A 15,769-nucleotide genomic window follows, 5' to 3' on the forward strand; every position below is an offset into this window, starting at 1 on the left:
CAGACTGAAATAGATGCCTCACTGTAAAGTCCTAGTAGACACAAGGAACTATTAATTTTTACTTTGAAACAGCTAGTTGAGATCAGACATACAGTTTCTCTCAGTTAATTAGCTCAGAGTACAAAACCACAATGCCTTCTCTCCAGAGAGAGTTTACACAATTCAACTGCAAGCAATATATAGCCTCATCTCTCTAGAAATAAAGGTAAAATACTGCTGCAGCAAGAGGCAGGCAGGAGACTGGGCTTGGAGGGCACGGCAGAAATAGGCAGCACATTCCCCCGTGGGGCCGTTATCCCCCAGCGAGGCCAGGCTGCTCCGTGCAACCACGGCAGAGAGCAAGGAACCAGTTCCGTGCTTTCCTGGGCTCTAGGAGCCACCAAACTGCAATTTCTCTCGAAATGTTTAATTTCAACACTTTCGTTTTTCTGTTTCAAAACTCAGCTCAGACGAAAAGCGATTGTTTTCCTGAGAAGACATCATGACCCCAATTACAAGCCGAAACGCACATTTTGCAGCAGCGTTTGGAGCCACCTTTCTCTTGGCCACGCTGGGGATCATCAGCAAAACCAGTAAGACCACCTCAATTACAGCAATAATCCCGGTAATGTGAGCTCTCCCCACAGTATCGCGTGTCTGCCCAGAAGCCCATTTGTAAATCTTTCCGCCTCGCAGCCCAGGCTGAGGAAAGGCTGCTGGTGATATGGAACAACGCAACAAAAGAGAGGAACTCAGTGGAGTTATTTTTAGGCTCCTTTGGTTTTGCCATTTGTCATGGGACTCTCATAGTGGTATTAGGATAAGAAAGGCTTCAATGTGCACCCAAAGAGTAACCGCAGAGCAAAGCCAAACACTAAACGAATTTCAAAAACCCTTCAGGAGAAAAAATACAAAGACCTCTGTTCACCATTTAAAAAAAAAAAAAACTATAATCAGCTACAGGCAAATTTAAAGGTTTCCTACTAAATGATTTCCTACTCCTTGTCAGAGCCTCCAACAAGAGCAGCACTGTCAGAAGACATTACTGCAGCCTTGAAGACACGAGCTAGCGACGGCGCGCTGGAAGCACAGGGCGCCCAGTGTTCACCCCTCGCCTTTCGCAGGGTCGGAGGTGCACCTCTGCCGCGGCTGGAGCCGGCCCTGGCCTGGAAGCCTTGTGTCAGGAGACGTATTTAACTGCAGGGCACCAACCACAGCTACTTGTACCGGCAACACAAAGCAGCGATTGTGGAGGATGAGGCAGAGCCAGTCAACAGCAAGATCTGCTATGCTCTCACTGCCTTTTCTTGTTGTTTTGTTGGGTTTTTTTAAAGGCTGTTATAATTATCGACACAGGATATGAGCTGATACCCAAAGCAGTTAAATACCAAAGGTTCAGCGATGGTCTTCTAAATGGGATGTAGGTTTACTGTTATTCTAAAATCCTGAAGGCTATTACTAAGCCCATTGGAGCAGTACAGAAATATCAGAACCAGCCACAAATACATCCCAGTCCAGAAGCCACATTCAGGGGTGCACGAAGTTCACCTGAAAGGCCAAGTGAAGTGCCTGAGTCTTTCATGAGTGATTATCAAACTATTTTGATAATCTGTTCTTTGCAACATCTGTTCTCCTTTCTGAGCTGTCAAAACTGCAGAGTCTTTCTGATTTCTCTCTGCTTCTCCCTGCAGTTCCATCTCCGAGACTCTTCTCAGAGACTTTTACGGGGCCCTTTACACAAAGACAGGAAGGAACCTGGACCCCTGGACCACCCTCGCAGAGGAACGAGGGACGGGCGAGAGGAAACAGGACGCTCCTCACCTTCCTGGTGACAGCCGGGTCCAGATAGCCCTTCAACTTCTGGATGTACGTATGTGGAGGATTCTTCACTTGAAATCTTTCCTGCAAAGGATACAAGAACAAACAACAGCCATTTTATAACATCTTCTGTATTTACTTACTGTATATATAAAATGCATGCACACACAAATATATTTAAGCAGTCTATATTTATAATACAGTTTTCTATGTACATACCTTATATTCATAAATAGGCAATCTATGCATATAAAATACACATGCAAAAATATATTTACATGTATCTTGATATTCTGAAATTTGATATTTATATAGGATGCATAAAAATATACTTTGCATATTCAATGACAATTCTGAATTTTAGTTACAAACATACACATCCGAAATAATGGGATTTCTGCTAGCCAGGTGTACTGAGGGGAAAGAGAAGCGTTAGAAGAGTGGATGTGTGTCCATGTTTAACTGAAAGCCATCGCTCCAAAAGCTGAGGCACCCTTTTTATCATTTGGAACAAGTCTAAAAAACACATAACGTGGTCTATTTATGGGAGAAGTCACATTATTTCATTGTTCAGGTTCCAGAAAAATGAATGCAAGAGTAGTACATTAGCAATAAACAAGCAATATTTTAACTCCATGATATTAAATTGGATTGCAGTTGTAAGTGGTGCAGCGGCTCCAGCCCAACCCTTACTGCTGGGTCCCGTGTACAGGGACGGGCGCCGGACTGGCGAGGGGAAAGGGCCACACAGGCTCAGGCAAAGCCTCCCCTGCCGCGGGCACAAAGTGGGCACACAGTATTTGGGCTATGGGGAGGTCAGCTCATGCTGGTGGAGCCCCATACGTGAACCATGACCAGCGCTCAGTCTTTATTGCCATCACAAAGCACGCGTGAGGCTGGCCAGCTCTCCTGGCGCTAACGATGCAGACTTCGTTACCAGCCCTACCCGGCTGGTACCTGAGGGTTTGTTTATTCTACGTAAACACACCCAATCACAGCAGCATCCCGCTTCCAACATCAACACAACGCTTGAGCGCCAACAAGCGTTGGAGCCTTGGGGTCAGCTCCCCGCACCACTTCTGCCAGCACCGCCTGCATGGGGAGCGTGTCGTTGGTTGAGCTCGTCCCAGCCACCCACAGCTCCAAGCGATTTGGAGGGTTTCCTTCAGCGCCTGTGTCACACGGGAGCCGAGCTGGGGGATCTCCAGCATGGCGGGAAGCAAGCCAGAAAGTACTACCGAGGCCACCGTTACACTTACCGAGCAAGCGATGGACCAGATGCCCATCGCCATCCCGCTGGGAAAGCCCGGGAACCACCACGTGCCTCTCCGCACCGCTAAGGTTCGAGTCTGATCAACCTCAGGACACGGAGGAAGGCAGGTTGTCCACAATCATGGGTTTTAGCCATGTAAAACATCTCATTACTCACGCCCGCTTTCCTGCTTTCTGTCAGACACCAGCAGCGTGCCTGGTTGCCCTTCCCCATCTCCTTCACCTGCTGCAAGTCCGGTGCCAAGAAATTCCCACTTGCCTTTGAGACTCGTTTCTCCCTGAAGGTTTCCCAATGCCCAACCTTACAGGGGACACCACTTGACCTGCAACCCAGCATCAGGCATGTTCAGAATCGGATTAAAGATTTTAATGACAAATATAAGGTCTGTAAGGTTCGTATTCTGAGAGCTGCTTGATTTTTGCTTGCTTTTTTACCAGTTGCATGGCCAGCTTGAAATTTATCCTACAAAGCCGCTGTGAAACACGAGTTGTTCTGTGAGGAGTATGCTGTGTCCAAACCTGTTAAGAGCATTACCAAAAGTTCTGATGCTATTTGTATCTTGGAAGAATTTTAAAACTATTCTGCCCTTTCCCTTGAGGAAAGATCTCATAACAATTTCCTCCTGAAATTTCGCATTTTATAACTGATATCTGAAACCTCCCTTTATTAGGTCAGGATGCAATTTCGACTACATTATCTGAAAGTTATTTCATAATGAATAGGACACTGCTGCCCAGTTACCAGAACGTACTGTCTGAACACCAAAAGTTGTTCCTGTTATTATCTTGCTGCTTGCTGTCAAAAAAAAGTGATTCATCATGGTCAGAAGGAAAAAATGAACCAAAAAGTCTGCCTTGTGGTCCATCAGCCCCAGCCGAGAGCTCTGTAAGACAGAGAGCAGACATTTCTTTCCTCTTTTACAAACGGATTTTTTTTCCATGCACCTTCACAAGCATGGGCCAAACACAGTCCTGGAATTGGTATTTCCTTTTTATTTAAAAAACAGTTCCGAAAATGCAAAGTTCCTTGTTGCCAGCTCCTCTGTCACCAAAGTGACGCCAACAGTGTCTGTCCCACTCCATCCCACCATGCTCACCACCATGGCTTCCTCTCGGCTCTACAGGCATGGATGCTTGGAGCCAGTCTCATCTCAGCTGGCCTGCACTGGTCAGACACTCTCTTTCACACCCCCATAATTAAATTTGCTGCTAATTGGAACTGCTACCGGTGTGTTGGGAAAGACAGACACACGAGAGAGATGCATGGAGCTACAGACAAGTCTGGACACAGTGTGTCAAGGCTCTGTCCCACAGCTCCACCGGCACAAGCAGAAATCATCTGCCACATCCCAAGAGGTGAGCAATGGTCAGCCCCAGCTTCCAACTCTCCGGAAAAAGGGAGCAGGAACACTCACAGATATTGACAAGGACTTTAAAGGAAATTAAAAAAATAAAAAAAAAAAGTAAATGCACATAACATAAATCAGTTAAAAGAATAAGATGTCAATATTCAAAGTACTGCAACTGCTAGTGTAAATTTTGCACTTTTTACAGTCCACTGTTAGGCCAGTTTCTCAGACTTACAGCTCCCTCCCGGCTTTACAGCGGACATAAATGTAAGTTGTTTAGAAGCAATTTCCATCCACCGACTCATTTTAAAACTTCTTCATACTACTGACAGACAAAAAAAGCATTTTGCTGTGAATGAGAATCTGGCCTATTGTAGACTAGTAACGAGTTATAGAGGTATCTGGACCTTGGAGACCACCATCGTTTCTCATTTTCCCCCTCAACAGATTTATATTAGCTCCAGAGACATTACAGCATTTGAATAACCATGTCCTTCTCTACAAACAAACCACAAAGGTAGAAGTGTTTGCACTGTGCCACTTGAGAACCTTGTCCAAGTATTAATCTTTCCATCTGCAAGTGATGGAGCCAACTGGTGGAGCACCAAGCCGAAAGTCCTCTCTTGAAGAGCGGTGGGTGACCTGAGAGCACTTGCGAGCAGAGCAGGAGCCTGCTCCTCCTGACAGCAGAGTCCCAGACTAACAAGGCTCCGCGTTAGCTCCCACATTTATTCCTCCCCTTTCTGAGGGTTCTCTCATGCTGATGTAGCTCTGCTGTGTTTAGTCTAATCCTCCAGAAAAGCTATTTTGCTCTACGGATTTATTTCTCTCACCAACTAATCAGCCATCACCTGCTAAAGAGACAGGAGCTTTTCCTAACTGCCAGTTTTAATATCTGGAGTCTTCAAAATGAAAGAGACTCAAAGAGCACATTTAGTAGCCTGTGATGCAGGTACTATATGTTTTTGTTTGTTTTCTTAAAACCTAGCTGTAATTATGTATTTATGTAATAATCTCTACAGCAACTTCATTAAAAAAGATGCTGCTCATTACTGCATAGTAGAATTATTTGGGTTGAAGGATTTTAAAGACATTATCCATGAACAGCAGATATCAGCAACGCTGTTCTCTAACTAGTGGCCAAGAACCACTTGTAGTAAACATCTACTAGTCCTGGAAACATTTTTACAGCCCCTTAAAGTGTTTTTTCTGCTCTGGAAAGCCATGAAGGATTAGCCTTTAAAATTGCCCTTTCCTGGCTATGATTACTGTCTCAATTTACCCAGCTTTGACTGTTTTATATTAGAGGCTGATATGTCACAAGCTGTGAGAACCAGGGCTCGGTGCTGCGCAGCGACAGCAGCCCAAGGCTCCCCGACGCCTCCGGGACACCCTGAACGTCTGCTTGCAGCCATCGTTCTCCCAAAAAGCTGATGCTCTGCCAGAGCTCACACAGGGTGGGAAGGCACGGTGCTCATCGGAACAGCGTGCCTGCAGTCTGGTATTTGGCTTGCTGTGAGTGCTGTAAGTGGCTGTGCAGGTTGGCCAGCCCGGGCTCCTCTCAAGGTCCTTCTGGTCCTTCTTCTTTACTTCCTTGCAGAGACAAACACGCTTCCCGGCCAACACCGAGGCACTGCTGCTCACACGCAATCCACTTGCCTTAGATAGCATAAAAAATGAGTTAGAAACTGTTGCTTTTTCCTGTCTGCTCCTCCTCTCCACTTCTGGCAATTCACAGTCGCTCACTGGCCAAATTTGCTTTCAAAATAGGAATTTATATGGCAAGGGGTTTAACACTATTTGAATGAGGAGGCTGGGGATTTATACCACACACATATAAAGTTTAAAATCCGTATTTTGAGCCTCCAAACTTTGCTGAGCAAAAAGCGTAAGCCAGTGGGTGACACCACGACCGGGCCATGGTGGTTTCCCCTCCCGGTCACCCCAGGACTGGGCCATTCAGACACAACAAAGTTAATAAATCCCGATGAAACCTGGTTTATCTCCAGTACGTGACTCATGTAAGCACCAACACTATCTACAGCCCTGAAAGGAGAAAGGCACAGACCAGCAATAACTCGACCCTGTCTTTGTCAGCCACCTAGAAAGCAAGCTAACTTAATTTCTCAAGGATAAAAGGCCCTTTCTTACTTGAAAAACCACTGAGGCTATAAGCCAGAAGGACAGACAAATGTAGAGAAGCACACACAAGGAGCCAGCAGCAAGGGCGCTGGACCGGAGAGCAGTGAGATGTCCTGGTCCCCAGCACCTCCCTTTCGGGTAATAAATGACAAGAAATCAGGGAAAAACCTCAAACGGAGGAGCACAACACTGCTCCTGTGCTGCTTTGACCAGCAATCTCCAGAATTAGCACTTTCTTTTCCTGATGGATACCAAAAAAAGGGGGCTGGGGGACTTCACCTCAGCAGCAAAGAGGAACTGCCAGATTTCTGCATTTCCTCTTCCACATGATCCTACGAAGAACTCGACACATCTCTTGTTCACTCAAATCTGGAGAACGTATTTATTCTGTAATCAGGAAATTGTGGCTTTTCCAGAGATCTTTTTGCTTCCAAAAACATTCAGGACATTTTCTGTGCTAGTGACATATGTTGTTGTTATTATTATTATTATTACCCTCACTAACTTGTTCCGTTCTTAGGATTCATACACGTTAGGTAAGCACACAGCGCATCCGACTCGGTATCCAGGCTTGCCAGAAAGCCCAGCAGGCAGGCAGTACTGCGAGGAGGGCGTAAAGCACACGGACGGCGACGGCTGGGGAAAGGAGGTGGACACGCGGGGCTGGAGACCCGTTCCTTCTCGCTCTCGAGGCACAAACACAGCGTAGACGTGGTGCACGTCTCCACCACCCGTCCCCCACCCCACGCAGACCTGGAGGGTGGCTCAGTCCTCGCCCCAGCAACACAGCCAGCCCACCAGCAGGACAGTATGTCACTTTATATGTCAACTTATAGAATGAAACAGCAGCAGCCCTTCATCTCTGCACTAATTAGGGGGCAGAGGGATCCGTTTCCACCACTAATAATTTTCTGCAAAACCAGGTCACCAGCGCTTCTGCCAGGGAGCTGGCCAAGAGGCACGAGAGCCGCAGACGCTCCCTCAGCAGCCGGGGATGCCGACCCCTGCCCGCCCCGCGCCGCTGAGCCTTGGACCCCTCGTGCCCCATGCCCGTATCCCCATGCTCTGGCACTCACTGTCCCATTCTCAACGAGCCTCCTCTCTCAGGGCCAGCCAGTCAGATAAATGATGCCGTGAGCATCTCTACCGTTCAGCTGCTCGTGAGTTCAGTAAAACACTGGATTTTTCTAGCCTGTATTTTACCTACAACAGGGTTCTTGAAATAAAAACGAAGGGGGAGATTCACTGGTATACAAAACATTTTTTTTTAATGCAAAGGCTCTCAAAACAGAGCTGTAAATGGCTCTACTGCTCTACTACTACTGCATGTACAAAGGTAGGAAAAATGCTTGGTGGTATGTTGGCAAAAAAATTCAGATTTCTGCTGCGAAAGGGTCAATGGCACCACACGGTAACACGCAGCGTGAGATGCCGCTTCTCAGTCACCGTCCCTTCATCACACTTCTGAGGAAAGGTCTGGGGCTCCCCCGAGATATTTGTGTCAAACAACAACTAGCACAGCATCCCCGCAAAACCCTGGTCCCGGCTCAGTTCCATCCAGCGGTCACCGCCTGCCCGCTTCTTCACCAGCCACCACCCGAGACCCACGGGCAGCACGCGGAGGGCTGCCTGCACCGCTCCGCTGCCTGCGGCCTGGCCCAGCCTGCCTCTGAAGTAACTCCCAGCCCGAATCCGAAGGACATGCAGATATTTGTCGGCACTCCCCCATGCTCTGGACTTTAAAGCAGCAGGCGTGGACGACTGCGGCTCTGTGCCGTTACGCTCTCTATCAGGCCGTAGCGCCCAATCTCACAAAAAACCCCAAAACTAAAAACAAAAAGTAACACCACGAGCCTGCCTCCTGCCAAAGCCGGTTGATGGATGGGAGGGCTGGGAAGGCTGCATGCCATCTCCCCTTCACAGAGCTCGATGAACAGTGGCGGAGGAGGGAGGGGTGCAGAAGCAAGCCTGGTTTAAAGGGCGTGCAGGCATGCGGCACACACCAGTGTGCACCATCCTCTTTTATGATACAACAGAGAGTTTAGCCATTAACACGTTTGCCTCATTAAGAGAACTATCTAACCACTACAGTCAACGCTTGTTGAACTTAAGAGAAAACGAACACAAGTCCAAGGGTCCCTCTGTGGTTTCAGATGTTCTCCTTCTCCAGGCGACCTTGAGCGTTGTCTGTTTTTGAGAGCCCAACCTCACAACACCAGGTTTCCGTGCTCGGGCTCCCCCTCCACCACGATGCTCCGCCAGGCAGCGAGCCCAGGTCGCCCTCCCTTCCCAGGGGAACACCACCCTGGGCTTGGGGAGCCGGGGTTTCACCCAGAGAGCTGGAGGGCTTGGGGACTGTCACAGCACAACCTTCTCACCTGGGGTTGTGTTTCCAACAGGGCCTCTACCTGCACATTGTCAGTCACAAATGAACCCTAAAGCGGAACACGGCACAACACATGTGGCCTTGTTTCAGGTAAAATTACCCCCAAGAGAAGCGCGGAGGGGCCCGAGCCCCCTCGAAGCAAAGCTGAGGGATGGCAGAGGACCACCTGCCCGGGGAGGCTGCTGGAGACACCCACCGTCACCCCAGCGAGCTCCACGCTGGCCACCAGCCTCCGAAACGGCCGGCACCTGCCTTCATTTGGAGTTTAACCAGGAAAGGGAGAGAGTTCTAGAAACACCTCAGTGAGCCTATTTAAATTGCCCAACTTTCATCTTAGGTCTCTTCATTCATTATTCCCCACACACCACCTCCAGTGTCTCCAAAGGTGAGGACATGGTGATGCCCCTGCCACAATTTGCCATTAGAGGGCAACGAAGAACTTTCTAAGATGTCCCCAACCACCTCCCTCAACACCCGTGCCCGCTCTGTAACACCTCATGGCAGGTGGCGGGATGGAGAGGCACAGGGCACACCAAAAGGGAGGCTCGCCATGCCAGGAAAGGGTATCCTCTTCCCTGCCTGCGTCCTTCCCAGCGCTCACCCCCCGGATGACCACCATTCAGCCCTCTCCAAGATGGGCAACAATAATTATTATTATTATTATTATTATTATTAGCAGCAGCAGCAGCAGCTTTGCTCTCTCATCATCATCATCATTAGCTTTGCTCTCCTTCTCCTCCTTGTATGCTAAGCCAGAGAGGTAGGGAGCAAGCTTTCAGGTCACCAGCAGCAATGCTTAGATGACTTGCAAGGTTTATAGACAAAGGAACAGAAAATACCACACGGGATGAGTCCCCAGCAACCCTTACAACGATTCACTACAACACACACAATCCTACTCATGACAGATGATGATGGTAATTGACTGTATTAGTATTGCTACTATTACTATTATTACTTTTATTGCTATTACGAGACTGCTAGCTCCCCACTTCCATTAATCTCACTTCTGCAAAAGTGAGAGTTCCTTCTGGGGGCCAGAATCTCTTCCCTAATATTCTCAAAATATTTCACAGACAAATTGCCAGGGTCTGCTTTAAAGGCTATTTAGAAAATATCATTTAAGAGCAACCTCTGGACCCCTTCTCCTTTCAGATGCAAGTTGGAAACCAGCACAGGAGGGTAAGAGTGAGTTTCCTCAAGCTGTTACATTAATTTACATCCTCAGTCCTTCACTAAGCAGAAACAGGTGAAAATGCTGTAATGGGTGGATACAATAGAAAATAGCAGTCAAAATTTGCATCCCGCTGAAAACATATTCTGTACAAAATCTATTCCTGGAAGTACTTTTAGCCACGCACCATAATTATGCAGACAGATATAAATATTTCACACACCATATGCTGTATTATGGTGCTTTTACAGACACCTGCTTCACGCTGCTCTAATTTACCGCAGCTGGCAAGGGATGCCAGGGCAGCCGGGGGGATGCCAGGGCAGCCAGGGAGCTGCGGCAGATCACAGATACACAGCCCCTTAGCGCCCAAGCACGTCCCTTGGGATGGCCAGAGCTGGAAGGGTGGCACACTGTCACCTCCTCTCCCCTTCGGGATTCTCGCAGTCGGGCTCCGCAGTGCTGGTTACAACAGTCCTGTGCCGCTTCCCTGCCTCCCCTCTCCAAGCGACGGGAAGCAGACTCATCCCAACCCGGGGGTGGACTCGGTGTTGGGAAAGGAGCTATTAAGATACGTGATTACTCCAGATTGCAGATTTCCTTCACTGCGTTTCCATCTGCTCATCCCTCCTATCTTGCTGCGGCGTTCAGGAGTGAATCAGCAGCAGCTGCACGTTGCAAAGGGTGGGTCCGCTGCGAGGTGGGAGTTTGCACATCGAGGCTGTGATCTAACTGCTTCTGCCTGCCCCGCTGCCAACTCAGTGCACGGACAGCACGCAGACTCCAGCGCAAAGCTCACACTTATACGTGCGTGCTCTAAGCCAACATCCACGAAACAAATCACTCAGAGTAGATTAAGCAATTTGTTCAGTGTCTCACTAAACTGAAACTTTAAATAGCTCAACATTTTACATTCTCTGCACAGAAAACTCATGGAAAAAAAAGCAAGCAGTATTTTATTCAACTTTACTTTAAGGTAGCTGAATTTTATCACAGGCTCCACCACTGTAATAACTAAATAGGAAATGTCCCACAAACCTATTTATTAAAATGTTCCCGACCTCACAGCATGACTGTATCCTCTGCCAAACTCTCATCCTCGTACCACTGTGTTTACATTTCAAGGAAACATCCTACTTTCTCAGTCCTGGATCAATTACCTTTGTTAGTGATTACTTTTGAAGTTTACGGCAGAACCTGATTTTGCTGCTGGCTCACAAATGCACATCCTACCTTTCGCATCCTTCACCTTCTCTAAATAATGCCCTTTCTGTTCATTTGCCACAGCAGAGCCAACCTGTTAATTGTTCTACATTGCTGCCAAGTCTGCACGCCACAGCAGAGCTCATGCACAAAAGATGCCTCAGCATATGGTGCTGCTTAATCCGAGGTTGTTGTTCAGCCTCTAGAGGCGAAGAGGAGTTCAGGCTTCATCATTATTCGCCTCTCCCTGAAGGCGACGGCTACCGCCAACTGCGATAAGGGCTCGTGATGTGGAAAGCCAAACACTCACGGGATCAAAACCATTCACTCACATTACACAGGTCAAGACAGATCAAACTCGAAGCACTCGTCAAGAGATGATTGAAGGTCACCTCAGACTCTTCGAGTTTGTGCCAGGCAAAATAAGCAGCATTTGCTGCCCAGAGGAAACAGGCACAGGGGTGATGGTAACATCAGAGGGGCAAGAAATATCACCCTGTGGCAAAAAAGGGAATTATTGTTACATGGCTTCTATGAGTTGTTACTCACAAAGGTGCATAAGGCCAAAGAAATGAGGGCTTGAATCTGTTCAAACACACATCCTCTGCAAGGTTGCTTTCTAAGCCTGGGGACATTGCTGATGAACCCCGGATTGTGCTCTCAACGGGGTGTCTGCCAAAAGCCCTCTCGGCCACCCTTACCTGGTCACAGATGAGCTCCCACTTCTTCTCATTGTCATACTGCCGCAGCAGCCGGGCTTTGTCGGGCGGCAAGTTCATCGCATTCTGCAGAGAAAGAGAAAGCAAACGTGAGGGACCACAGAGGGCTTGGGCTCCCACGGAGTCAGACAGGAGCAAACCGAGGCAACGCGACTGCGGTCGCTTTAATTGTTTTGTGTGAATTCCCGTTGACAGGGTTATTCAGAAACATTCCCTCTAAATGTCATCTTTGGCCCCAAAAGCGCCAGTGAATCACAAGGGCAGGGCTCGGGATGGCTGAGCCATGCTGGGATGCAGGAGGGGGTGAGCGGCTACAGCTCAGGACCAGCCACCTCCATCCAGAGGAGTGGACGAGGCTTCCCCATGCTGCCAAGGCACAGCAGCCACCTTCCACCCCAGACGTGTCCCTGTCCCCTCTTCCCTTCGCCTGCCCCTGCTTGAGCATGCTCCTAAGGGAAACGCACACTCCAGCTGCGGGCTGGGGACTGCAGAAGGCCAGTTCTCTCCAAACAAGACCTTGAAATGCCATTTCATTTTATTTCAACAGCGGGACACCATTCCGGTTTTTAAATGTCACCGCATGCAACCTTATCTGGATAATACAGATCCCGGAGGTAGGATCGCTGCTGCCCGGTGACACCATGCTACTCGCACACGCAAAGATAATGATCCCGAGACTGTGAATGACAACCTACAGTAACGAGTCAGAAGACAGGGAGAGGCAGCACGTAGATGATGCCTATCATTTTCTGGCTCCTTTGATGTCAGCAGAGATACCTTCCCATGGGCAGCTGCCTGGGGTAGGGCGGCACAGGCTGGCTCCTCGCTCCCGAGGCAGGTTTCCTAGGAGTCGTGTCTCTAAATGCACAGCATCACCGCCATCTTTACGCTCCTGGAGAACCCAGGAATGCCTTGAGAGCTTTGCAAACACCAAGTCTGGAGAGCCACCCCATCGGCCCAACGGTTTGCAACAGGGTGAAGTGGCTGAATGAAAAACCCGTTAAGCACCTCTTGGTCTCCAGCACCTCCCAGTCTCCAGCTCGAATTCCCAGACTGGCCAAATTATTCCCAATTAACCCTTCAGGACCGCAAGCCTCTGGCAGTCCATCTCGGACTGCTGCTGGGATGGGAGCGAAGCGCCGGCCGGGCACTGCGGCACCGCATGCCGCAGGCGGGTCAGGCCAGCGGCGTGCACATCTTCAGCGCCGGCGGGCACCGCCCATCCACGTTTAATTTTAAGAAGGCACTGAAAGAGGCCAGAACCAAAGGCTGTGAAACAATCCCGCGGCGCAGCAGTAATCAGTGAAGCAGTAATCGGCGTTTAGGTACCGAAACACTCTGCTCGGGAAGCACAGACGTTCACAACCTGTGCAACAGGCAGTTGTACAGATTTACGAAAAGCAGGCTGTCCTGGGGATCCTCAGAAACGCTGCCGCACCTCACTCCGCTACAGCCGGGCCTGCACAGCCCAGGGCGCAGACCTCCTCCGTCTCCTCGCACAAACCCTGTCCCGGGCAACGAAAGAGGAGGGATGGGGATAGCCCAAGCCGCCACAAACACCAACAGCAGCATCTGTTACGACCAGCCGAGCCTGCTGACTGCCCAGCCTGCTTACCCTGAATAGCACGCTACAAAACCAAAAGTGAAGCGAGTCCTAGAAATGGCTGACTGAGACCCAGGGTGATAATGCAACCACAGCAACCACACCTGAAAGCAAGCAGACACACAGCACACACGGCGTACGAGATGGAGCGATAATTAAAGAATTTCAACGCGTATGTTGAGTAGTCATGCATCAGGAATCGGAATTATTTAAAGTACATCATCAGAAACCCACTCAGCTCCAGGTACAGAAGAGACTCGCAGGCAGCGGCACAGGGATGCCTGCTCTGGCGAGGCCGGGTCCCGGCTGTTGACGGAGAGCCGCGAGGCTAACTGGCCGCGGCGGGCCATCGACGGCAAAGCTTTCCGGCACCATTTCTGGCTGGCTGAGCGCTACGTCCCCATTGCAGAGACGAGGCTTTCGCCGCTGGGTACGACGCAGGACTGCCTTCCCCTACACCTCCCCGGGGCTTTCACATCTCAGCTCCTTGCTCACCCACAGGCCAGGCTGCCAGCCTGCACCCAGCCCAGCGGGGAGGCAGACGCAGGGCCGAGGCTGCTCCTGACGCAGCTCCCTCGTGGCCACAGTGTCAGATTTCCCTCTCCCTGGGTTTACTTGTGCAGCTGGGGCTGGAAACCAGGAGGGCTCAGGCGTGATCCAGGAGCAGATGTGGCATTCCTGCCCGCCGGCAGAGATAGCTGGGAGGAGGCAGGGCAGAGGAGCGGAGGCTGCTGCAGCCATCTCCTTTCCCTGCACCCAGAGGGAGCAGCCCTGCCCGAGGCTCGGTGCGGGGATCCCCCTCGCCCGAGGGCATCCCCGGGCAGGCCGGTGCGGCACAGCCACCACCTCCCCACCCTGCCGGCACCCTCCCTGAGAGCACGGGAGCGCAGGCAGAAACAGCGACGCACGCCCTCAACACCGTCCTTCCACATCTTTGGTGCGACAGCAAATGCCTCTCCTTACCGGGAGCACTGCAGAACCCCAAGGGACCCCTCTGGTGCACCTGTACCGCCCGGTCCACACAGGGCCATGCAGGGAGACAAGGACAGCGTGGGTCTCCAGCTGATCTCACCATCTGCTCGTTGGAGATCTATTTGGTATTGTCCCACAAGACCTCATCTCCCCCCATGCCGGCTGACAAGCGTCACCCGCTCCTGGAGATCCCCTCCACCACCCTGCTGCTGTGACGACTGCTCTTCCTAAAGCTTGTTTTCCATCAGATAACAAATACTCTTCCTTTTGCTCATCTGTGCTGTCATGTTGACAGTATTTATAGGCTGTGATTATATCTGCACTTGATTCTCCTCTCAGTCTCTCACCATGTACCTTATCAGTTCTACTTACCATTTTAATGCACTTCTTGGTATTTTTCCTAGGGCTTCTTCAAGCACCATTCCTTACCTCTGAGGATGCAAACATATTTCATAGCTACACTAAACCTCAGCTGTAGGAAAAGCTTCGCTGTTTACCTGCAGCACACCCCTTGTCAAACTCTGATCTTCTTATAGCTAATCAGTTTACCCAACCAGGCTGGCGTTCAGACAAGAAACCTGCCTGGAAACCCTTGCAAGAATTCAGTCATGGCAAGAGTTCAGCAGACATGAAAGCCTGAAACAGGGAAAACAAGACCCAGGCAGCAGGTTCCAGTGATCTCATTTCAAAATGAATTAAATCTGATCTCATTCTGAAACGTGAACTGCTTCGCTCCGCGTCGTTTTGCTGCACACAAACATTTCACGCCTTTCAACAATTACTGCAATTCACTTCAGAAACCCCCTACCCTGGTCCAACAGGTAAAATCATTTATGAATACGTTGTGTGCAACCAGGTTCCAATCCCTGCGTGCAAGCAGTGGATGATTTGTACCGACTCACTTCTCAGTATCAGATTTAAAGCAGTTTTGAAACCTGCCTGTGTGCAAGTCCATTACCATGCTACGGACAGGACCCTGCGCTGAGGCAAACCACGGCAGGTCACCCCTTCTGGCCCCTTCCTTCGTCTCTTCTGGAGGGAGCTGGGAAGGAAACTACTACTTCTGCTGTCTGCTGCCCCTCTGGCCTCATCACTCAGGCAGTATGGAGGGAATCCACTTGGACCAGGAAGGAATGCGCTTGGACCAGGAAG

General features: G+C 49.8%; 1 protein-coding gene across 1 annotated transcript in view; it reads right to left on the minus strand.

Moving 5' to 3' along the window:
• Positions 1-15,769, minus strand: part of FMNL2 (formin like 2) — a 152,699-nt gene that overhangs the window by 59,073 nt on the left and 77,857 nt on the right. The window contains exons 2-3 of the mRNA XM_082001741.1: positions 12,025-12,108; positions 1,801-1,881 (exon numbers count right to left, since the gene is read on the minus strand). Coding sequence (XP_081857867.1) covers positions 1,801-1,881; positions 12,025-12,108 — 165 coding nt within the window. The remainder of the gene's footprint in view (positions 1-1,800; positions 1,882-12,024; positions 12,109-15,769) is intronic.

Source organism: Phaethon aethereus (assembly GCF_964289735.1).
Source record: "Phaethon aethereus genome assembly, chromosome: 6".
In the NCBI taxonomy this organism is placed as follows: domain Eukaryota; kingdom Metazoa; phylum Chordata; class Aves; order Phaethontiformes; family Phaethontidae; genus Phaethon; species Phaethon aethereus.